General features: G+C 41.0%; 1 protein-coding gene across 1 annotated transcript in view; it reads right to left on the bottom strand.

Moving 5' to 3' along the window:
* Positions 1-14,829: 14,829 nt before the first annotated feature.
* The window catches only part of VAT1L (vesicle amine transport 1 like), a 64,180-nt gene continuing 54,112 nt past the window's right edge, over positions 14,830-24,897 (bottom strand). The window contains exons 8-9 of the mRNA XM_049806579.1: positions 19,959-20,042; positions 14,830-17,894 (exon numbers count right to left, since the gene is read on the bottom strand). Coding sequence (XP_049662536.1) covers positions 17,796-17,894; positions 19,959-20,042 — 183 coding nt within the window. The 3' untranslated portion in view covers positions 14,830-17,795. The remainder of the gene's footprint in view (positions 17,895-19,958; positions 20,043-24,897) is intronic.

The raw sequence follows: 24,897 nt of genomic DNA, 5'->3' as shown, positions 1-24,897 counted from the left end.
TGCAAACACTGCAGCTACACACACACAGAGTCTATATACATTGAGATCACAGTATGCAAGATGTGCATTTATTATTTTATGAATAGTTAATAAATGCCTAATAGATATGACGGCATTTCTGATTAAGAACAGTATGTGCTATCAGCAGGGTCTAGTCAGGGGAACAAAAGATAGTGATACTCTTCCGAAGGTTCCCAAGTCCTGACCATATGGTCAGAGGAAGAGTAAAGCACAAGATGCTTGAAGTAGGACAGTGTGTCTCTGGACTCAGGAGAGCTCTCTGCATTTGGATCTCTTCCATTTGCCCTCGGGCTCTGTTCAGTTTTGTGGGGCTGCCTTTTAACTGGGATTGCTGTAAGTGCTAGAACCTCTCACTGATTTTGGTGGACAACTGAAATTGTCACAATAATGTGCCCATCCATCACACTCTTTTTTTCCTCTCTTTTTTTCTTTTTCCTTCCCCCCACCCTGAGTAAGAGAGGGTTTGTTTAAAATGTTGACACCGAAGTTATCATTGGGTGATGGGGTGCTGACAGGCGCAGTTCATGCCATTCAGAGCTGTTGTTCCAGACATCTCTTTGCCATCTCTGCCTTGGTTACATTCTGCTCACAGTGCCAGATTTTTTCAGAACTGTAACAGCAAGAGACTTATTACTTTATTAAATGAAAGCTGAAATTTAGGGACATGCTGTCACACTACATGACTGCATACTGGCTTTTTCCAACCCCCACATACAGTCTAAAAGCACTTCAGTACTTATAATGTAAAACACACGTACACCATCTGTTTTGGATACCTTTAAACAACTAACTGTATTCTAATAATCTGTAACTGGTAAGCATCTGTAGCGTTCGCTACATATCCAGGTGCCACGATCAGATCACTGGTCGACCCAGACCAGGGAAAGAAACAGATAACACACGTGGTGTGAGCGCCAGCTTCCACCTTTTATTGCGGGGTTAATTCCTTTTATACTAACAAGGGCAGGCGGGGTTACAGGTGTGTCATAGGGCTGCGACTAACCCTCCATCCTTCCATGACATCGTGAGATCTTCCAAACGCCAAGCCCTACAAGCATCTATTAATCGTTACTTAATAAACTTTTCATAAATGCATCCTGATATAGTAAAACTTAGTTTCAGTGGTCCTGCTTCAAAATATTGGAGTATGTTATGTTGTGTAGGGAAACCTCTGGATCAACAGTGTTAAGTCCTCAATGCTACTACAGAGCATAGCACACCAGAGATGGTTGTTACAGAACTGTCTAACAAATCACTCGCACAGCTGCACATTTCAGTACACAGTTAAATGTGGAAAGGACTGTCATTCCAAATGGCACACCAGAAACTGCAATGTGAGCTGTCAGGAAAACAAGGAGCTTTGCAAGGGTCTAGTTCAAAATTTAATCTGTCATTTAGAACTAACCCTAAGTTCAGGGTTGACCTATATTTTATCCTAGTGATATTGGGGCATCAATATAAGTTAATTAAGGGCAGACAGCTGAATCAATAACTGCCTCCAGTTAGTTTTTCACTTGGTGCCTTCTCAGAGGTTGTGGAATTGCACATGGAGCTGATCCTGAACCACTGCAGCTTGTAGCCTGACATTAAACTAGTGCTAATTTGGGGCTACCTTGGTAAGGGAGCTGTAAACCCCTGGAGCTTTTTCATGTGGAGCTTAGCTGTCCCACAGGCTTTGAGAGAGGCGGGACCAGTAGCTGGGGTCAGAAAGAATTTTTGTGTGTTTAAGGGCTCAGTACCAGAATGTATTTGTTCCTGCTCCTAGGAACTTGAGTTTTCTAACACAGGCTTTCTTTTCTTCCTGTGAAATGAGTCTGACAGAAAAAGATTTGTACTCTACTGAGGCAAGCACACAAATCACTAGAGATGGAGGTATAAAGAAAACACAGATTCGGTATTCTGAGAGTTCTTGGCCAAGAGCCTGAGTAAAAACTTGTGCTTTTTGGAGTATGCCATGTTATGTCCTTTTAAGAACAGACTGAAACTCTATTTTGAAAGCTTCATCCACCTCATTCAGTAGTCTCTCTGACCATTTTACCAGTCTGTGAGTAGCTCAGCTGGACTTCACTCCTAAAACCTGAATCACAAAGCTGTCATTAGAGCTGACCAAAAGGGTATAGGGGCTTGTTTGTCTAGAGTACCTGAGAAATAGGTTTCACACTTATGACTAATCTATAGCAACTGAGGAAGCAAGTTTAACTTCTTGTATACAGTGTGTGGGCAGGAGAGTCAGAGAAGAGTCAAAATACTGCTGAGAAGACATAAACTCCCAGTGCTACTGTGAGGAAGCAGGAAATGGAACCACACAGGAGGCCTAGAGTCTCACTGAAGTGAGTACCTGGTCTGTGTATCGTCTTGAAACCAGCATTACAATGTCATTTAGCGTTGTAAATTTTCTTTTACTAGCATAGTTATAGTAACGTAATACAGCCCAGAGAGTGAACACGGTTATATTTGTGTAGAAGGAATTTTTCCTGGGATAAATTATTCCTCTTTCCATATCAGAATGTATTATACAAATACATTTATAGCTGCACCCAGACTAGGATGGGATTGTGCTTTTTTTATTTACACCAGAGTAGTAGAACTTCCGTGCACAGACAAAATCGTGGTTTCTCTTGAAGTGCTTAGTTCACTTCAAAGCACTCTTGAAGTGCTTTGTTTGATAGGAAACATCTTGCAAAAGCCATAGCTGCTGTTATGCGCAGGCACCTGGGTTTTTGGCTCCTGTCTCTCCACCTCATTCCATTTGCTTTCAGACAACTGAAGCATTCAGAACATAAGCATCCTTTGGCAAAAGGTTTATTTCAGCTTCTCCACAGAGGCTCTTCAAGGTAAAAAGTCTGTTTCCCTCAGAGACAGTTCTACCTTTATATGCTCCTATACACTAGCTCAGAAAAACTCTTCATACAGCTGTTTTTTCCTCTCCATTCTCAGCCATCACTGGGTTTGTGGAAAGAACATGCAATTGGGCACAGACTGTGAGAAGTTGATGTGAGATGAGGACTGGATTCTGAAGTAGGTCTGGCTGCAGAAGGGTTACATAGGGTTAAATCCTACGTAAGGGGGATCATGTCCTTTACTTACCCCCTGAGGTAGTAGAGCTAAAACCACTATTTGTAAGAAAACATCTTTAAAGAAAATTAGTGCTTCAGTCTGTTGAAAAGCAAACTGCTCACATGTTCCTAGCAGACTGGCTATGTTTTGCTGAGACCTACAGTGCCCTCCATGCTTCAGAGCTAATTGTGTTGTGAAATCTTTGTCCAAATGGGAAACTGATGGGCTGTATTTCCTACTGAAATCACAGAAAACTCCCCCCACCCCACCCCCCCAGCATTTCAGTTGTGGAAAATTCAGTTCAGCATAGGATTTGAAAAAAAAAAAGCTTGTATGTGGGTAATTATTTGCCCCTTCTACTTAGAGTATAAAGGGAAAATGAAAACTGATCAGAGCTGTTGCCAGGCTAAGGAATTTCAAGTGGGGCAATCTGAAGAGCCAGTATAGCCAACAAAAGTAGATAACACAAAGGATACATCAGTCTTTATGACTGTCTCAGTTGGTAAATGGGATCCACTGGTTGATTTTCATTTGTTTCAAGTAAATGTAACAAATTTTGCAAGTTCTGCTAGTCACAGATTATGTCGTGCGTGGAAAATTACTGTATGCTTGGTTTCTTTGGCCTTGAAAAGTCTTGCAGTCTTTCTTAAGGATTTGATTGCAGTCCAACCAGGTATGAGGCAGGATTATGGCTGACATCCCAATACCAAAGTTATTTTGGGGAGATTTGTACAAACTGTATGTTTAGAAAAGGGCAGGGCTAACCTTATGGTATGTGAGGTTTTGTGAAACTTATTAATAATATTTTGGGGGTTTGCAATCAGTTCAGGTTTTTTCCTGTCATGCTAATTTTCTCTTTTGAAAGGAAATTTTCTGGCTATAAGCAATCTGCTCTGTCCATTAGAATCAAAGGAGGTTCCTGGTTTATTACAAAACCAGACTGCCCACCAGTGACCTGCACTGAATGTCACCGAGTGTTGAAATGAGGGAATTCATGTCGTCTTTAGATTAAGTGATGCTGCTACCCCAAATGTGTGCCTCACCTTTGCACTATGGCACTGATAATGGGATTGATCAATAAATAGGCTTCTCGAGGTGGTATTTTTCAGTTCCAAAGATAGCTGTTACTACCTACAGGTCTGGTGCTTTTCAATTCCCATGCTGTAAATACAAGGTTCAAAAAAATGAAGAAACTGGAGATATAAATAATGTATGTGTACTGAAAAGATGAATCAGGGCAGTATTCTGAGGTTCTGGAATAAGTGCTTTTTGTATCTCTGATTTGGGGTCTTTGTCACAAAGCATCTCACAGCTGGGTCTTAGCAAGCAGAGAGTAAACAATTTGCAAGAGGCAGCAGAAAGGCTTGTCTTGCATCTATCACACATATTTAAGTCAAATATCGTTATCTTTCCTCTGTGACCAAACTATCTCACCTGTACTCCTTTCATTTTCTTGTAATGGCAGGGAATATAGATTATAGGTTGTAAAGCTGAGAAAATACTGCTTATCAAAGTCAGAAGAAATTCAGAATTTAGAAGAGATTCACCAAATCTACATGAAGCAATGCTAGCAAAGCCATTGCACTCTTTTTTTTGGGTTACCTATCCAATGCCGCTCTGCACTAATAAAGTTGCCTGCTTACTGTGTTCAGATATCTCAAAGGAATGGCACAGTTGCCAAATCCTTTTTACTTCAGGCCTTTAGCTGTAAAAATAAGTAGCTACTGAGTGTTTTACTGACTGTCATTGCCTATTTCTTTAGGCAGGAAGGACTCCAAAGAAATAGCTATTTATTTAGAGATGAATGTTTTGATGGCTATGTGAAATGTGCAAAGAGAGCAAACCATAATCCCCCTCAAAACAGAGACTTTACAGATCAGCTGACTGTGTCATCCCTAAAGATAAGGGACTTTAGGAGAAAATTTAAAGTGGTTTCTTTGCAGTCCAGGTGCAAATAGAAGAGTTGAATGGGGTCTTTTAAAATGCTACTCCTGCGGACTTGGCAAAGTTTCCATGTTGGGAATTACTGGCAGCAGCTCAGCTTGTTTAGCCCTCGGGATGTGTGCGAGAATGACTCTCTCTTTCTTTTGTAAACACAAATTACCTGTTGTGCTAATTTTTCTCCTGTAATGTTTACTGCCTTTTTTTCTTCCTGGAAATGGTCTGAAAACATCCTGAGCATTTAATTTCTCTCTTTAAATATTTTATTTTTTATCATCACAGTCTCCCTAATATGAGGTTTTCCAGCTTCACATTAACATGATCTTAATAGGTTCTGCTCATCCCTACATGTGCCAGACAAAATGATTCGGACAAAGCCACTGTGAAGCTCTCCAGACAGTCTGAATTGCACAGTCACAGGTTCATAGCAGGTTACAAACAGTGCAGCTTTGCATACTGCCAGTAGGGTCGGCCAGAGTGAGGATTACGTTTTGGCTTGTGTAGATATTTGTAGGATTTTCCTATACCAGATGGAAAATCGGACCTTCTCAGGAGCGTGGTCATGTCTCCCTTTGCTGGCTGCACTTCACCCAGGACTCGAAGGTTCTGCTCAGGGGCTGAGACCTTCCGCTTCGCCAACCCAGAAACTCAAGTTCCCACCTCGTGTATGGCCATACGACCTCTGAGGTCCCTAACTCCTGCGCCGTGGCCCTTCTGCAGAGGTGCTCTCAGAGCTGCTGCTCCCACCCGGCTGGTGTGGCTGCCCACTGACAGGGAGATGCTTCACGTGGGGGCTGCCAGCCTGGCTTGGGGCAAGAAACCAAGCCACGGCTCTGCAGTTCAAGGCTGCCACGGGATCTGCAAACAGCTGACCCTGCTTTACCATGGCTTAGAAGCAGCGCTACCCCCCATGCACAGGCACGATCAGCTCATGCACCAGGCCCCAGCGTTGGAAAACATGTGACGTAGTCCAAATAAAACACCGTTCTTTAAAATGTAAAGGAAGTTTTTAGCTGCCTGGTCAGGAAGGAAAAATAGTACCTAATTCTTGGGAGATGTCTGCTTCTCTCTGCAGGCAGTGGGAAGTGGCCCTGCCTTGCTGGAGGCTGGGGAAGGGGCCGCTGGGGCAGAGAGAGATACTGCAACAGGCCCTACCACCATAGACTATGCATGTCTCTGCCCCCATGATGGGACGAAAGTGCAAACCACACATCACATACTGGGAGATGCTCACACAAGGATGCTGAGAGTGGAAAAGAAAAAATAACCTGCATCAGCACAATTTTCACTAACAGCCCAGTGTGTCTATTGAGAAGTAACATTTATTTCTGGGAATGCTGCCCTCTCGTGAAAGGTCAATAGTATAACATCCCCTCCCATCCCATCTTCAGCTCTCCTACCCTTAAGGCTGTGTTTTGATGATATACAGAGGAGTTACATGCTGTTACACTATTAGATGTCGCTTCAAATGCAGTCCCTAAAATTCTCCCGATTACAACACAGAAATCTGTGAGGGCTTTTTTGAAGTCTTGGTTGCTTTTCCCTGTTGAATCCTAGCTTGGGCAGAAAGAACCATGACGAGGTAGCACAGCATCTGCCTTTCCTGTTAGCTGCTGTCTTTATGGGTTTGAAGCCTTAGTACGTGTCATGGGTGGGTATTGTAGCCGCACTAGCATGGCTTCCAATGCTGACTAGCAAAACGTACATTCACCTATCTTTTCTGATATGTTCTGTAGCTTGTTTGCTGATAGAACTCAAGCTACCGAGTATCAAGCCAGCTTGTTAATGTCTATATAAAATGTACTCACTGCACTGTCTACAATATTTAATGAGTAGGACTAGTCCGCTTCAGAAATTGCAGGACATTCCAACTCCTACACTTCATGTTTGGGAGAACCCAGAGTTTTTAAATTAAAAGCTGAAGGAACCAGCAAGAAGGTGGCTGCAGTTATACCTGAAAGGGTGGACTCATCTGCATTTTAGGGAGATTTCAGAAGCAGGGATTATGGGTCTCGACATACATCCTTCAGAACTGAAGAAATTAATGTTGTAACATTATAACTAGCTAAAAGTGGCTGTTGGTCATGAGAAGGGAGATACAAATCCCCACTTCTCGTCCTTTTTTCTTTGTGAAAAATGAGATTCCTCTGGTAGAGTTGGGGGATGCTGTAAGACATGTACCTCTCTGTGTGCTGCTTGGGCTATGTGTGAACCTCATGTCACACTCCTGGATCATTGCCCATCTCCCATGTGTTTCCAGCCCAGTGCAGCATCCCGTCCCTGCGCCACGACCCCACAAACCAGGCGCAGCCAGAGAACCTGAGCTGTGGCTTTGTAGGGTGGGATTAAGCAGCTGGGGATGTGCAAGAGGCAGGGCCACACACTCTGACAAAATATACAATGTTCTGGGAAGCTTTTTAAAGAGGACTTGGAGTCACAACGTGATTTGTAAGCAAGACTTTTGCAAACAAGATTTTTAAGTAAAGAGGAAAAGAGAGATTTGTGTGATCCCCTGTATGCAACTGCAAAGGCAGCTGATGCTTACATCCATCCAGAGCCTGAAACCTGGCCTGCACTTTAGTCCCAGCACAGGATGCTACATATTGTGCGTGCATGTCTGTTGTGTGACCTTACACATCAGGGAAGAACAGAGTTCAAAGACTGCATTCAAACTTGAAGTTTTTTTGAAACTGAAGTTTGATTCTTCAGTGGCAACTAGAACAGCAGCAATAAACAGGCTATTTATTCAAATATTTGCAAACGGAAAATATTCTCGCATTTGCCAAGTAATTTAGACACTGTCTAAACATAAATTTCACAGGATTTTTCACTATTTCATTATTCATTGTCATGTACATTTTTACTGCAGTTTATTCTCATTTCCAGCAGATGTCTTAAGTGCCCTAGGAATGATTAGGAGCGCACCAATTTTATGTTGCTTATCCATCAAAGTAAAAGAGAAAAGACTAGGCTCTCCTCTGCCAGCTGAATTCTCAGGGTAAATCCACTTCGTTGTATGGCCTTACACCAGTGTTACCCAGTAGAGGATCATGCTCACTCGGATCATATATTTTCTAGATGCTTCATTACTGTAGGAAGAGCAGTTGCAGACAGACACGCAGCAGGTCAAACATGTTTGTGCAATAGGGGTTTCAAAAGGAATGGGAGATCAGTTGTCCTGGCTTTGCCAATACTGTTTCCTGAAATAACGCTATGGGCTCTGCCTGGATTGCATTTGCTTCATCTAACAAGGTGACATGATTCCACAAGTTACATGGGCATCTGACTGATTAAATTGGCTGATTAATCTTCTAAAGATCTTTGAATCTCAGAATCACATGTGTTTGATACCACTTCATTGCAGTGGGCGAACAAAAGGTTAGCTTTGCCTGGATTTAGCATTCACTGCCCGTATTCACGGTTGGTGCCTCCCCAGCCACAGGACAAACCTTCTTTGCAGTTCTTACACCTCTCCCTGCAGGGCCAGGTTCCGCGCTGACAGGGAGGTGTGCAGCTAACGTGTACCTGCCAAATCTTATGCTTTACCTTGCTCCTTGCCCCGTGCTCCTCTTGCAGCAACTGGCAGGGGTACACAGCTGCAGTGCAGTGCTGGCAAGCACAGGCTCAGGCTGCAGCCATGTGCCGTGGTTCCTCCCCTCTCGGCAATCAAACAGTGGAGAGAGCTGCTTTTTTATGGCTTTATCGAGCCCTGTGCTCTCCCTTGCTCACCTGACTTGCGTGTTACTGGAAGGCTCTCAGCCCACAGAAATAGGAAAGGGGAAGTTCCTGTGAGTTAAATTCTCAGTAAAGGCAGCAGAGTTTTGCCTGCAGTAGGCCAACAGCCTTTGCTCCTTCTCTGATAATTAACGGCAAAACAGTCTGGGACCGCCTCCCTATGCAGAAGAAAAGTGGTGCCAGGTTGCCAAAGCTGGATACGTACAAGCGAGCCAGTAATATTTGCGCAGCACTAGATCTGAGCTAGTCCAGCCTGCTGAGGTGGCAAGACTGACTGCTTCCAGATAGCTGGCAGGTTTGCGCGGTGCCTCACGCTGCTACATAGACTTAACAGCTTGGGTCTCCATTAGTTTGAGGAACTTGGCGCCGCACACTGCTACTTGATGTAGATGCTCCCCAGGTTTCAAGCAATGAATGGTCTCTATCAAGGCAGCCCCTTTGCAAGGGATCTAATGTGACCAGGAAACAAAACAGCTGTTCGAAAGGCTAGCAAATTCATCTTTCAATGCAGGACCTGTAAGACAAGTGCTTGCTTTGCTTATCCAAGCTTCTTGTACAACCTGGCACTTGATGCAGGAGCTTGGCTGGCCTTTGCATGCTGCCTCTGGTAGAGTGGAGGGCCGCATGTCCCCTGGAGTGCAAGAAGCAGCACAGCTGCAAATGCAGAGGAGCAGCTGTATTCTCTGTGCAAGGATTTTCCATTTTGTACTTAATTTACTTGCTCCACTGGCTCCATAAAACCAGTATAAACCAATACTGCAACCTCGAGAAAGATAATTGGGTTTGGCAATGTATATAGTGTATTTTGATATGGAGAACTGAGTAAGGATTAAAAAAAAAAGAATCCTGTCACTTTCTCCCCATCAAATAAGTTACAACATGGAAATAAATATTACTCCCTGAATTTTTAATACTGCAGCTATGATTAGGTTCCTTTAGGGGACCAGTCAGCTTGATGCTGTCCCTGTCAAAGCCAGTGGTGAAACTCCTGTGAGATTCCGGTTTGAGTTGAGTTTACCATCTTAATGGGAATAGGAAGGAAGCTTGCAATAATTATCCTCTTATTATCCTGTTTTGCTTGATGATTAGCAAACAGAACACTGTGTAATAACTTTATAAATTGCTGACATGTTGAACACAACACAGATCGAAAATCTCATATGAATCATATTATGTATGCTTTATTAAATTAACCTACGATGCCAGGGAACGTGCTGCAAGAAAGACAATATTGAAATGAGACTAACATTTAGTATGTGAACTGTGAGGACTGGTTAGAGCAGGTGTCACGCAGCACAGCCACTGGCATCTACTACGTTTAGGTGAGCGGTTGCAGACTGGTCATTCAAGTGAGACCTTAAAGACAATTCCTTCTGTGAATCTCCTGTCGCATGCCTACGCTGAATCTCCGAGTACTGCCTCTCTCTAGTGACACATTGCATAAACACACCGCTGATGTACAGGTCCAACATCACTTGGCAATCAGACTTTATTATGGCATTTGTTTTTACAGCCCAGTATGCAACACCATTTCCCATCTGATCCTCAGATGGAGCAATCCCAGTTCCACTCATGAGGTGAGAATGAGCCAGAATGGCTGGATCTGCAGTCTCATCTGAATCCAGGCACTGCTTGTTCAAAAAGGCTGGGTTTGGGGATCCAGGTTGCTCCTTTCTCTGTGATGCCCTACCATAGGCAATTACTCAGAGATGTGTGGAGAGGAGGATCAAGAAAATAGTAGAAAATGCTTATAAATGGCCACATTCAGTGTTGGTTCAGGCTCTGAGCCATTCTATTTGATGAGAAAGCAAGGAAAATTTAGACTATTGTCTCTCAACTGCATGTATTTCTATGGGGCTTTGCTGACACGGTCTCAGCTGAAGGCGTGCAGCGTAAGGTTCTGTGCATATCCTTTGCTCTGGAGCAAGTACGATTTGAGACACAGCTTTCAGCCATGGAGGCAAAACTTCCAGCTCAGCTGCTAAGTTTAATCAGGATTCCTTCAGTAAGCAGAGAATTAAATGCCAGAGAACTGTAAGTCCTTAAACTAAATGGCAGTATTATGGCATTGGACAAGTCACTTAATTTCATTTTTCCCATCTACAATAGAAATGGTCCAGGAACTCAAAGTGATGCTTTTATACGACCAATGAGATACTTGGCAAGTCACAGGAGACTTGGTTCGATTTTTTTTTTTTTTTTTAACAGTGGGAAAATATTCCTAATATAAAATGCAGACACTAGAAGGAAAAAACGGTAGCAGAGAAACAGAACAACAGTCTGCCAAAGCAAACTGACTTAGAAAAGAAAAACACTTATCATCTCTCTTCTGTGTTAGCAACAAAAGAAATGTTTTCTCTTAGCAGCCTCTGGAGAATACCATTGATGTGACACATCCTCCAGGCCACGTGATGCCTGTATCACCAGAAGACACCTCAGTCACAGTTCAGCTAACTTCACCCACCAGCCTTTACAAATACTGTTTGGTTTTTAGCTTATCACCTGGCCAGCCATTTCAGGGACAGTACAGAAATCCTTATCATAAATAATGCATCTCGCATACCTGCCATCTCACTCTGTTGTTCTAGGGCAGCTAAGATGCTGCATCGCTTACTGCTGCACTATGTAGTGAAACACATCTCTCCATGTGGGAAATGTATTTTCAAAGATTACCCAGCAGAAGAGCACAGAATGGTTTGTACTGCAACCTGCAGCTTATCAGGAAAATGATGTCTGGCAGGGACACAGCTAACGTCTAGCAGAACACAGCACATTTCCAGTTCTGGCGGTTGCAGAGGCAAAGCTGCTTCCAGCAGGGCTGCAGGTAGCAGGAGGCTGATGGATGGCAGCTGCGCCTTGGACCTGGGACAGGCAGAGAGCCCCTGGGCCTGGTGGGCACAGCAGCTCGCAGGGCATGGGTGCTGTGGGCATGGGTGGCACAAGCACCTCACAGCTGGAGCTCTAAGAGCAAACCTGCCCCCAGAGGAGCGCTCGCCTCCTGTTCCCTCAGCCCTCACGGTGGAACAGTTCCCGACTATTTTTCTCAGTTCTTTTGGGCTAATTGTAGCATCTCAGCACGGTCGCTATGCAAGGGAAAAAAAACCCAAAAGCTCTTCCAGTCAGATCAAAGCCTTTCTAATTTCAGAAGGAAAACAAGCAGGCCCCCACCCCTGCAGCCCTCCCTCAGTCACAGACCCCATCCACTCAAACCACAACTTTCTTCCCTTTTTTTATAGCTGGCAGCTGCTGTTCCTACACTAACAAGTGCCAGTGGCGTCTCTTAGCCCGTTCATTTAATCCCTGGCCGCGCAGTTTGCAACTTAGTCTAGTGGTGTCTGTACCAAGCATTAAACATCGTGAGGGTTCAGAAGCTGCAAGATTAGCGTCTTCCTTTGTCTTTTTAGATTATGTTTCAGTTGAGTCAGTTTTAAAGCTTTTACCAACAACTGTGAAGACTGTTCCTTTCTAAATGAAAGTTGATCTTACATGACGGCGGGTGTTTGAATTTTTGAGAGACAGGCCAATCACTATGAAGACTGTCAGTATTTGTTCCTGGCCTTTTTTTTTTCATCTTGCCCATAATGCCTGCAGAAGAGAGGAACGGTTCCCATACGTGAAGGGTTAATCTACCTGTGTTAAGTCCACTAGGAGTTTGTCTGTCACATTCTGTGGGGGATGAAAGCGGACATGACCCAGTATTCTTCAGGAGGTAAAAAATTAATTTTCCTGAAGCGCTACCAGAGAACAACGATGATTATTGAGTATTGCAGAGACTCCAGAAACCCTGCAGAGAAAGTCTGTGACCCCCATATCAAGCCTGGTGAGAGGTGGGGGAGCTGTTAAAGTAGCTCCAAGGAGGATATTGACTTCAGCAACAGCAGTGTCAGTGTCAGTCGCCCCTTTATACAGTAAAAAGCAGCATCTTTTGAACCTTCCCTTTTTCAGCTTTGCATAGGTCTGGCTGGCTGGGATAGGAAGCAGTAGTGCAGCTGCCCCGTTTACCTCCCAGGTCCACGCTGATGGGCTGTTCTGCAACCCGGTAAACATGCACGGCTTCATACAGAGAGACAGGAGCTAAACTTGAGCTCCCGAGTACTGAACACTTTATCTGAAGTGAGTCAGGTTTCTAGCGACGTGGTAAATAACAGAGCGAGACCAGAAAGCCTTCGAGGCTGCCACACTGGAGTATAACAGTCTGGGCAGTAACTAAACCCCACAACTGTAACAAACCACCCCACTGCCTCCCTTTCAAGCATACAAATAAATCAACAGATAACGTGCTGCAAATTCTACTCACTTGTTACTCTTGGGCAGAGACATACATGATTCATTCCTATTCATACATTCATCTTCTAACTCTTCATCATCTCCACTGTTCTCACACTTTCCAGTTTCTACACAGCATACCGGTGGTGAGGTGCCCAACACAGCATTGTTACAAATAGCAAAGATCGAGGCAATGTTCAGAAAACCATGCCACTTGCTGCAGAGGTAGCTGACAGAGATAGGCGAGGTAAACATGAAAGGAATGGCTTAGTTAGTTAGGATCAACTGAGCACAATCAATCAGCATGACAGCTCAGACTGAGGAGATAAAGCTACATTTGCATTTATACGCAAACCTGTTCTCTCAAAGGAGAACATCAGGATGTTTGCCTAGATGTTACAAATTACTTGGAAGAGAAGGTGCCTTGATGCAGATAGCGATGTGTTGATTGTTTTGGCTCTTTCTGCAATAAAACAAAACACTAGCTCACACTAAGGGACTTAGGTGCTGCCAGGGGAAAAACTCCTGCATGGCTCTTCAGGAACTGGAGGTTTTAAGTGTGTTGTGTGCAGGCAATCATGGCCATAGTAGAAGAATCTTTTCTGAAAAAAACCAGCTAGGATTAATCGCTAAGCTCACAGAAAATAACAGGAAAATGGAGGATGAGGTGAGACCCAAGGATACTCAGTATCCTAGGATGATTTTTGCATTTTATCTGGCCAAATGCCAAAGGCAGCCTGCTGCATGCCTGCTTGCCTGGTAGCAGCCTGTGTGTGTCAGACTGTAAGACAGTCAAGTAGATGGCCCAGTGGGAAAGCTGGTAGAAGGCAGTGCTTTATTCATAATCACAGAGAGTTTGAAAAGGCTATGGCTGTTTGCTTTCAGCCTTATCCTGACCCTATGATTAGGGATGCACTGATCATTATTTGCTTATTAAGACTTAAAAACAGAGGCAGAAATTTACTCTGTTCCTCTTCACACTCAGCAAGTATTCATATGAGCTTTTAGATTATAGAGCAGATGCAGTAACTATTGAAGTGAGATTTTCCAGGGACATTACAGGCTTTAGAACATGTCCTGCATGACTGGAATGAACCAAAGCTAACATTTCCTCTTTGTTTAGATATTAAACTGAAGTTCATTGAACCATTTCTTCCTTTCATGCAGGGAGACCTTTAAAGCCATGTACTCAAGTACGAGGCTTGAGATAACCTGTAAGGTTTGGTAACCATAATCAGTTCTTCGAAAGAAAAGGTGTAAGCCCCCCTGCAGCCCTGAGTTAAGACCAAGACTCAGGGAGAGTGGGATTTTAGATTCAATCATGTCCTTCTGCTTTCTATTAGCTAATTTGGTGGTGGCCGTTTTGGATCCTACTGTAAGATTATTCCCTTGCAGTATGTTCATTTCTGAAAGGAACTGTCTCTCTGAGGATAACTTGTGTGTCAATCCATCTCCCAGTGCAATCTGAGTGCTAAAATTCTGGAAACGAGTTTCTATCCGTATCAAAATACATTTCCCTGAACACTCCATGAATGGTGCTTATATAACGTTTTGAATTTCTTAGACTGCAATATTAAACATTTTATATCTAAATTGTTAATGTTCTATAAAGAAGCACACTTATGCATTTTAATAACCTTGACGTACTCTGTAATAATAATAATAAAAAAAAATTCTTTGTATATCCCTCAGTGACCAAAATGGAAAATAAGACCTCAAGTTTTCCTCTTAACCAATTCCAAGTCAGTTCCCTAACGTGACCATAATATTAGAATAAAACATGTAAGCCAAGGATAATGCTATGCTCAATATTTTATTTATATTTTTATGTAAACATAATTTGCTTTGTAGGCACAATATAACAAAAGCTCTAAAGCAACGAATACAATTAAACAGTGTTTCAGTTCACTTCAATCAGGCTTAAGTTAAAGAGAAGCTTTCACAGTTCCTTTAAGGCAAATTGAGAAATAATTTGTTTCACTTGAAGAAACTGTCCAATTATTTTAGAGTTGTTTAAACAACACTGTCAGTAGTAAGCACAAACCTTCATTGCTACTACAGTAAGACTTGGTCAGTAACAAGTCTCTGCATCATCATTTTGTATAGCTTGACCTCTACCATTTCAGACGCGATACTACTGTTTGTGGTATTCTAAAAGGTACTTTGGGCTTGCGGGCCAAATTCTGCTAGCACAAATCCTGCTTCCAGAACAGATACCTGAAAAATTTCCATTAATTTCAGTAGTAACCTTCATGTATGCCATATCAGTACCAGTAAAACACAGAGCAGAGTTTAGCTTGCTGATAGTAATGCTTATCTGTGTTGTACTTGGGTAGATCCAGAAATATTCCTTTGTACTCACTGCAATTACCTGATATTCTGCTGATCAGAAAATGGCCCTAAAATTGGCATGAATTAGCATGAAGAGTATTTTTGCCTTGCTAACAAAACCAGAAAGAACTAGCCAAAATTATCTCATTTGATTGTTGTCCCTATGGCGTCTGTGGCCATGACCAAGATCACCCATCTTTCTTTGTCTTGAAGGGTAATTTAACTGTAGAGCCAACCATACTGCGGTTTATAACAGAAGAACGGATTTGCTATTCTGCTTGCCCTACTAATTTAAGGCCTTGAGAATGCCACTTTACTGCCAGCTCGAAGGTCACCAGCAATATTGCTCACTTTGGCGTCAAATCAAAATTCCTAGTTATGTTAAGGTTTGTTGCAGGACAACATCATTACACTAACTGCAAAACAAAATTGGGCATGTTTCCTACCATTGTCAGCTTATGAGTCGTGAAAACTTAATGGCCTTTATTAAAAGCCCAATTGGCAAGCCCAATACATGGAAAACTTTCACTGAACATGTATTTTTTCTGTGGATAAAGCCCCTGCTTGGGCCTGATATGGCACTGGAAGTGTAGGCAAGTCCAGCCTGAAAAGAAAATCAGCTATAGTGAAGTTCTATATCAACATCTAGAGAAAACTAAAGTTCTGGTTCAATTAATATTTCAAAAGCTTTTTTGGCATTTTTCTCCACAGTTATTTCTTCTCATTATTTTTGAATTTGCTTAACCCAAGGGAAAATCCTTCAGAATGAACATTCTGCACAATTATCTGGTATTAGAACAGCAACTTCATGAGTACAGTGTAAAGAGATGGACATTAATACTCAGGCAGCAAGATGAAACAAACAGAAAAAACAAGAGAGAATCTTCTAAAACCACACATAAAAATCATCCAGACCCACAAGTCCTTTCACATTGAGAAGAACCTGAGAAGTCCTCCCTCTCCACTTCTCTGTATTAATTTTTAACTTCTATCACTACAGAATACTTGAAGATTTAGGTGAACAACTAGCCATGCCTGGAGAAATACTTTCTTTTGAAAAAAAGATATTAATTCAAAGATATATGGCATTACGCAAGGTCTCTGACATTCCTTTAGCATCTCTACTGTAGGTGATTGCAGTAATTTTAAAATAATTGTTTTAACAAGACAATTGAGGACCTGAGTAGCTGCTGCTTGGATAGGTGAAAGACATGGAAAAAAAATATTTACTTTTGTCATGTTTACTTATAGTTTCCACGAGTGGGAGGTAGATAAGACTAGCTGGTCTTTGAATACTTGATCCTGCAAATAATTACAAACATAACTGTACATATGGAGCAGAGCTTTTGACAGAACTACTCACCTAGATAAAGTTATCCCTGTGCATAATTTCTGATGGAATTAAGGCCTAAAATTCATTTTTAGCAGGGTTAACTTCTGTAGGAATTCAGCTCCAGCTTGATAGTTGACCAACACATTAGCGATTTCAGATCAGTAAACTCCGTCAACAAATTTCTTTCCACATACTGATGAGTGATCCTTACCAATACAATTTAAAAATGAAATTTAAAATTGGTTTGGATTTCGGACACAGATGAGTCAGTATGTCCTTAGCAGAAGATGTTGATCTGTCAGTAAGAATGCTAATTGCTACAGGCAATTAAAGTTCTGGGTCTAAAAAGAGTGGCTCACTGACCTTTTTCTTTGCCTGTAACATACAGGGTAATAGCTCAGATCAACAGGAAAGCATGATAGTTGGCACTCTGAATGAAGTGTTTAATTACTGGTGCTGATGACTAATGTGATTATACAATACGAATCGAAGTCTCTCAATTAATGATTTCTTGCACAATTTCAGATTCCACAATTCTAAATGAGGTATTTTTGAACGTGAAGATAGGATTGCTTATAAAATGATAAAGCATGACTGAGGAAAAGGAAAACTTATCTTTTTTGCAACTTTTATCTGTGGTTCATAAAAGGGAAACTATTTTAACACTGAAAATCCACAAACTTAAAATCCTCCCTCCAGTTACTAGAATCTTCCAGACAGCAAGTGGGGAATTTTTTTTTGTTACTGTTTCCAACTTGCAAAAAAAGCCCAAACCCCCAAATAACTTTATGCAAAATGTTGGAATTTGCATGAGAAAGATGCCCATCTAAAATTACACAGTAAGTTAATAAGGCTTTTAAACTGGAACAGAAAAATCCATGGGACTCCTACAGGGAAACCGGGTATTACACAGGAATGTCATAATACTGCACTGGATGAGAATGGCACTTGAGTTCAAAACAACAATGATCAACAGCTCATAGCTCAGCTGACTGCAGACAAATACAACACACACTGTACTACAGCATTTGTTCACTGATGCACAGAATAGATTTCCCAGTCTTGTTCCCTTCTACTTCATCAATCTTTCTGCATCCACCACCTCTGGCTGTTACTGGATGAATGGCATGCGCTCTTTATTCTCGTTGTCCCCTTCATGGTCTTCCTCCTCTTCTCCAGCTTCACTTGTCTCTGTGCTGTCGTTGGCCATCTGTAGGACGAAAGATGAAGGACATCAGAGCGCCTTTCACGTTGTTTCATTCATTCTTATTTCAGTTTGATTCACTTGAGAAAGTGGCTTTAAAAATGAAAGAAGACATGGGTGCAACACGAAAATAAACATTCTGTCTGCAAAACGTTTTTTGGCACCGCACCACTTCCAGCTAAAATTGTGAACTGTTCCCTCACAGCTTACAGCTGAATTACCTAACAGAAAGCTGCTTTGTAGGACCGTTGCACAAGCAAGACTCTGATCTGTGCGCTTGCAGCAAACCGGTATTAAGGCTCTCAGATAGGAAATACAGCTGTGTAGGAAGTTTACAGAATGTGCGAGACCTCTGGTTTACAACCCCTCCTGTATCTGCTCTTCCAGAAACACTATTCTTTAACACCAGCTAACGGATGGTATCTGGTCCCGTATGAGGCATAGTGTCAGGAAAACTCAGAGTGCAACTGTTTTACATAAAAAACAATGAAACTTTATAGAGCAGTGGATATGTAGATGCTGGCAGAATATACCCATGACAGAGTGCAAATCTTGGATCATAAAGGAGTGGGCAGAAACTGCATTTCCGTATTTCATTGAAGATGTCTGTACAGGTAGCAGGCAATTGCAGAAATTTGTAGTTCAGGATAGCATTTAAGGAGCACATCATGTTTTTTCATATGCAAATATTTATTACAAGCTGTGTAAAGATGCAAGACTCCCCTGTACTTCACCTTGTCAGTTTGACTTGTCTCTGGGGGCAGAACAAGAGTCTGGTTAACTGGACAGGTGGTAGTGTTTAACAGCATATACTAGTATAACTCAATTCTCTTATACACCAGCATGACCCCTCTTAGGACACAAGAAGATTCTTGTATTATAACTATTTCAAAACCAACTAAGCAAGGGACCCATCTACTTTTAAAGAGAAATGCAGTGACATTTTACCTCCCCTGTTTGATTACTAGCCTCTCCAGGAAATAAAAATCTCAAACACAACCTGATTTTAATGGAGAAAAGCAATGCTCTGAAGTTACCCATATTTTTTAATTAACACCCGTCCTTGAAAGTATATCAAATTTGTTCTCACCATCTAACCAATGGCTATTATGAATATACAATATCAAGAGAACAGATGGAATAAATGTATTGATGTTGTGTTATGGATTATTGTTTACAGTTTTAAGATGCAGTTCAGTTAATGCCCTGTTTCCATCTGTGAGGTCCCCAAAACCTTCCTTTTCCTTGCAGCAATTTTGTACGAGATTTGGGGCCAATTTTAGAGTAAGCGCAAGTAAGAGCTTAACTGTAATTCCAGGTTCTTTTCTGTTCTTTTGAAACAGGAGATATCTCGGGTCTCAAAGCAAACTTTATACATCAGTATTGATTTGAAGTCAGTTTTTCATTATCTTTACTGCTCTTCCCTACATCATTAGTGAACGTTTAGGCATGAGCCTGACTTTCATTTACTACTGCTCCCTGTAATGTTTCAGTACCATGTTAAGTGCTCCAAATTCAGTGGACCAGAGTGCCATCACAACTATCTTCCTTCAGAACATTTCTAGAAGGAAGTATTTAGATATTATACTTCATCTACTATAAAAAAAGTAAAAGAAATTCCTACCAAGGGTATACTCTGACTTTTATATGGGAATCAGAAAGCACTTCTAAGTTTGTACGCTGAAGTGATATTGACTGTGTCTTTTTCTGTTCAATCAACTTATTCTTACTAAAACAGTAATTTTGTATTATGTGAAATGCCTATTGTTTTCCATCACAGGGACAGAAATTGATGTGGCAGTTTTACCCTGACCTAAGACTCACAGACACATTTTTGGAGAGGCAGATAGCCATTCAGTATAGAAAAGTAACTGCTGGGACTTTAGGAATTACAATTATATTTCACTTTGGGTTAAATATATAAATTATGATTATTAGTTGTATTTAGGTGCTATGGATTTAGAAGAAAACAGGGTAAAAAAAATAATCGTAAGCGACATGTCTCCAAAAGTCACTACCATGCTTTAACTTGTGTGACTGTACACCATGTATGTAGTGCTTTGCACTCACCAGAGGAGTGGGTGCTTTCTCCACATCCAGAATTAGTTTTCCTATATTTCCTCGGTCATGGATTCTCTGCATGGCCTCCTTCACCTGAAAGAAAGATAACCTGTTGATCATCTTCAGGCACACACTAAGAGAAGCCTGAATTCCTTCCTTCCAAAACCAGCAATATATTTAAGGCATGCTATATGCAAGGTCATTCAAATAGCTGCTTGAAACAAAATTAGTAGCTAAACATTTTTTAGTGAATTTGTAGGGCCTGACTTTTGCATTGTGTTCGCCAAAATGAGATGCGAGTCTCGATGACCGTTTCTGAAAAGCACAATATGCACATAATGTTAATGCAGTAAAAACATAATGGTTAGCTGAGGTGCAGAGAGAAATATAGGCTCAGGGATTAATCCTGACAGGTTGTTCATTAGATTTTCTCTTTGCAGAATATTTGTCAAGAAACCCTACTTTCACTGAAAGTGTGAAATGTTTTTCTTATTGACCTATGATATTTTTCAATTAATTGCTTTTGTGTTCCCATAGAGGGAATGCCGTATCCAGGCAGTGGCTGCAATTAATGCAATACTGTGGTTCTTGCTGTATAAGCAAGTATTTCTTTCCTTCTTTTTTCTAATTCTAAGTAGTGTCCTACAGATACCACTAAGACTTGATATTTAACAGCTGGCTGCAATTAGCACGTGAGAGAAAGGAACAAAAACCTCTTCTTACTAGTGCACTGGAGAGGAGCTTATTTTGATGCATGAAGTTTCAGCCTATGAGAGCTCAGTGTTGATGAACTGAAATTGTGTGTGTGTTGCACTGAATGTTCGATGCGCAGCATGCAGACCACTATTAAATCACTGAAAATTGGAAGATGTCAACAGTTTCCTCACTTTCATGGTGGGAATCTTCAGGAACTGAAAATGTACACATAAAGGCTGCTTCATATCCTCATCACACTATTTTTTGCCGGCATAACGGGATATGTTGAGACAAGGAGTTTTATGTTAATAGGATCTACCATCTGTGACATAGTTTTATTGAACATTTTAAGAATAACGGCATAGAAGGTTGAAACAATATGCTGACTTGGGAACAGGTGGGTCCCACAGTACATTTAAAAGCTTGAATCGGGGTCCAGGCACCTAAGATAATGACTGAATGTCTAATACAGAAGGAGGTATGAGATTTTTAAAGATACTGAGCGAATACAGCTTTCAACTTCCAATTAAATTTAATGGATGCTGGGGACAAAATGTCTTTACCATCTGTCGGCCTTACTTTGAAAGCTGACTGCAGTGTACTCAATATTACAACCCTAATTTTGCAAAGTGGTTCCCTCAATTAGTAAATACCACACTTAAAAAAAAAAAAATCTGTTAGAACAAAAGAAAAATTGCACTGCAAAACACAATGACTTTCTAACTTAGAGCATAATTGTAACTTAACCTTGGAAAACACAATCTTATGAATCCCACTGGATAGAAAGTTAACCTCTAAATGTAGTCCACAAAATCACAGTAACTTTCATGAAGTTACCTTACAGCATAAACAATACCTTACTATCCTATAAGACTTGTCCTGCACTATGGACAATATTCCTTTAAGAATATCCAACAAAGACTCTGAAGAAGCAGCAGCGATATTATTTTTTATGACTCTTATTACCCAAATCAAGCTATTAGGAGTCTCTGTAGCATGGCACAAATAACCAACACAGATGTGACAGAATTGGAGAAATAAGCAAACACACTTGCCCATCCATTGAAATTTATTACCAGAACATCATGTGGAAAGCAGGGTATGCAACATTTATTTTAATTTGTATCGTATCATATTTAGCAAGACAAGTTTGAGGAAAATGTGCTTTCGCTGCATTTTTCACATGCACAGTATCAAATTTAAGACTCTGGAGAAAGGTTCAGGAGTTGTTTCCAGGACACTTGTAAGTAGCTTGCAAATGCAAACAGCAGGCAGAGGCAAAGGGAACAATAAAACTTGTAACAGTAATAGTGGCTATGGAATCCAGATGGAGCTATTAAAATACATAAAAAATTTGGAAAAAAGTTTGAAGAGCTGATACAACATCTGTGTATTTTAGTATTATTTGCAACTTACCTACCCAGTTAGTCAAACTCTGTACTAGTGCAATGCCATTCAGTACATGATGTCTGAGTTAAGAGACCATGAGCTATTTTATAAATGAGTAATTTTTATGTTCATGGCTGCTAAGAGTCCACTTACCCAACCAAGACTGCAACTACTCGTTTCCCAAGGTGCCTGAATATTAAAACCATCCCCTCCTATACTATAGAGGGCAGAAAGCATTAAAAACCTTTTTTTGCTATGCAAGTATGGTTAAGGCTTAAGTTGTTCTATGCAGACTATATAAAAACATTTACTTTTTCATGTGAACGTTTAAGTGCTGCATAGTCTGCCTTTCTCAGGGTGTGGTATGGACCTTCTGCTAAGTCTCTGCCTGAGTGTTTGCATGTTACCAATGAAGACAGTGAATCACTCTTACTTGGTTATCACCAGACCCAGGCTTAACAGGTAGTACAGTGAGGCATGTGGAAATCCTGGAATTTATTGGAGGTTCTCTGAAGTGGCTGAAGTTTGATTCAAAACAAATATCCCTTCAAGTAGCAAGGATCAAAAAGGCTTCCCTCTTCTTACAGAATTGTGTCCCTAAGTTACTTTTCACCAATTATTCTATATTGGCTGCTACTTACATTTGTCAGCTAAAATCCAAGTAAACGGTTCTGATGTACTTTGGTTTATAATGAGTTAACTGAATTTCTTGTTGTGCAGTATCATCAGCAGAGGGCTCTTCGATTGGAAATAATGCAAAGAAGTGTTTACTAATATAGTTTCCATTGGAATAAAGGACAAAAATTCTGTTGGCCTTTGTTTGCTTTCAGTATAGCTCAGCCCTTAGAGGGTTTGTGTCTAAACTAATGCTAATTTTAGCCTTGAGAGCCCCCAAATTTACACAGTATGTATCACAGAGCTCTACACTGGAATCAGAACTATTTTTACACACTAGTGAACAATTGGAAAATGCTTCCACTTTCCATTTTATTTATGTAAAGAAAGTTGGCAAACCAGTTACTGAAAAACAAGAAAGGCCCAGAATGCTGCACTGCCATGCGCTATCTGATGAATCTGACATAGGCACTCCTAGGCAGCAGTAGAGGAAAATGATTAATAGCAAAGGAGAAATAAAAGGAATCCCAAGTTTGCCTTTTCCCTCAAGCTCACTTGCATCAATTTGTATTTTAGTTTGACATACTGTTTTTAAGCACACTGTAGAGTAGAACCATCTTCCCCTATTTGTTCAGTCTAGTGGAAAATGATAACAAACACAGGAAAAGGACCTTTCTAACTCAGTTTGAAACTATTTGCATTTGCTTTAGGGAATGTGCTTTTATAATTGGAGAAACAATTTTGAACAAGTACATTTCTCCCATTCCTTTCAGCTCTACAAATGGTACAGTCATGGATATGTTATCACATATCTTCGTTCAAGGGTTTTTCAGTAATGACAGTGTATCTGGAAATTAAGATGACCTGCACAATCATGAGGTTATCTGTAAAACAAAAAACATGGTCTAGAAAGACAAAAGCAGTGTACCTCAAGGTCCTTTACAAGTCATGCTTACCATGCCCTGTGAGAAATATTAAAATTCTCATTTTCCATCATAACTCCCCAAGTGCTGCAGATTTTCTGAGCCTTCTATGAGCTCCTTCCTCACACCACTCTGCTGGACCCAAGCAGAGAGGCAAGGAATATAAAATGCATAGAGCTTAACTGGGAATTTACAGAAACATTGCACTGTGTCAGCATTATAAGCAAAATTTAGCAGCTTTAACATTTTGTAGAAAATTTTAATCTATTAACACATACTTGCACATTTGAAGAGGTGTTATGCTACCAACAGAATTCTTCAAAGAAGTCTTCATATAAGCACGGGATAAAAAAAATCACAAAGCTGGCAAAGGCAGCAGCTTTTTTTTCTGAAAAAGCCTATTCAAGTATATTTTCCTGAGGGCACGTTATGGTCGGGATCTCAGAGCTTCTCTTGGATCAGAGCCATTTCTGTCCATCTGTATCATGTATCATACTGTGAAGAGCAACAATTACTGTCAATAGACCTTGGCAGGAGAGTAAGGGCAGAAATGCCTTCATGTTACCGGTCAGAGAATGTTCTGGAAGAGGTTCCTCTAGACAGCTGTGTTCTCTGGAAGTATAAGGTATGACAGCTGCACTGAATCCTCTCCAATACCACTGTAGTATCTCTCTTGGGGTACTCCTCAAAAGTATCAAGAACTTTGGATATTGTGTCCTCTCTTAAACTGCTTCAAACAGGCTCATCTTCTCCAGCCTCAAATCTTCTCAAAATCAAGGTGAGGCACTTACCTTGACCAACAATGGTAACTTCCAGAATATTGTTTAATACTTTCATCTCCTACCAGACTATATCTTCTCTGTCTTCAAAAACAAGCAGTTAACAAGGCCTCCCTCTAACAATTTTTATACAGGGAAGTATTGCAAAAAGTTAGTATTTTTAAGAGTCCGAATACAAACTAAAACAGAAAAGCAAAGAAAAAGCAAGGTGACCAGAGACACTGGGTTCTAGATTCAAGGGACAGAGATCTGCCTTATCTTCCTACTTTCAAACATCTGAGTTCTACAGGCTTTCAAACACAATGCAGGTAATGATATACAGTGAAGAACAGGATTTTGGAAATTCTAACAATGGATAAGTCTGGAATTCCATGTGGGTCTAGCAGATTTTTAAAACCTGGATTAAGAAAGCTCCATACTTCTTCCTTCCAATGAAAACTTTGACAATAGCTGGCTGTGCCAATAGTTGTTTGCAAATTCAGAAATGATGCCACACTCGGGGTAATGGCATGCAACATTCTGCTCAACCTTCCTTCACTGATTAAA

Source organism: Accipiter gentilis, chromosome 7 (assembly GCF_929443795.1).
Source record: "Accipiter gentilis chromosome 7, bAccGen1.1, whole genome shotgun sequence".
In the NCBI taxonomy this organism is placed as follows: Eukaryota; Metazoa; Chordata; class Aves; order Accipitriformes; family Accipitridae; genus Astur; species Astur gentilis.
This window is presented reverse-complemented; position numbering and strand designations above follow the sequence as displayed.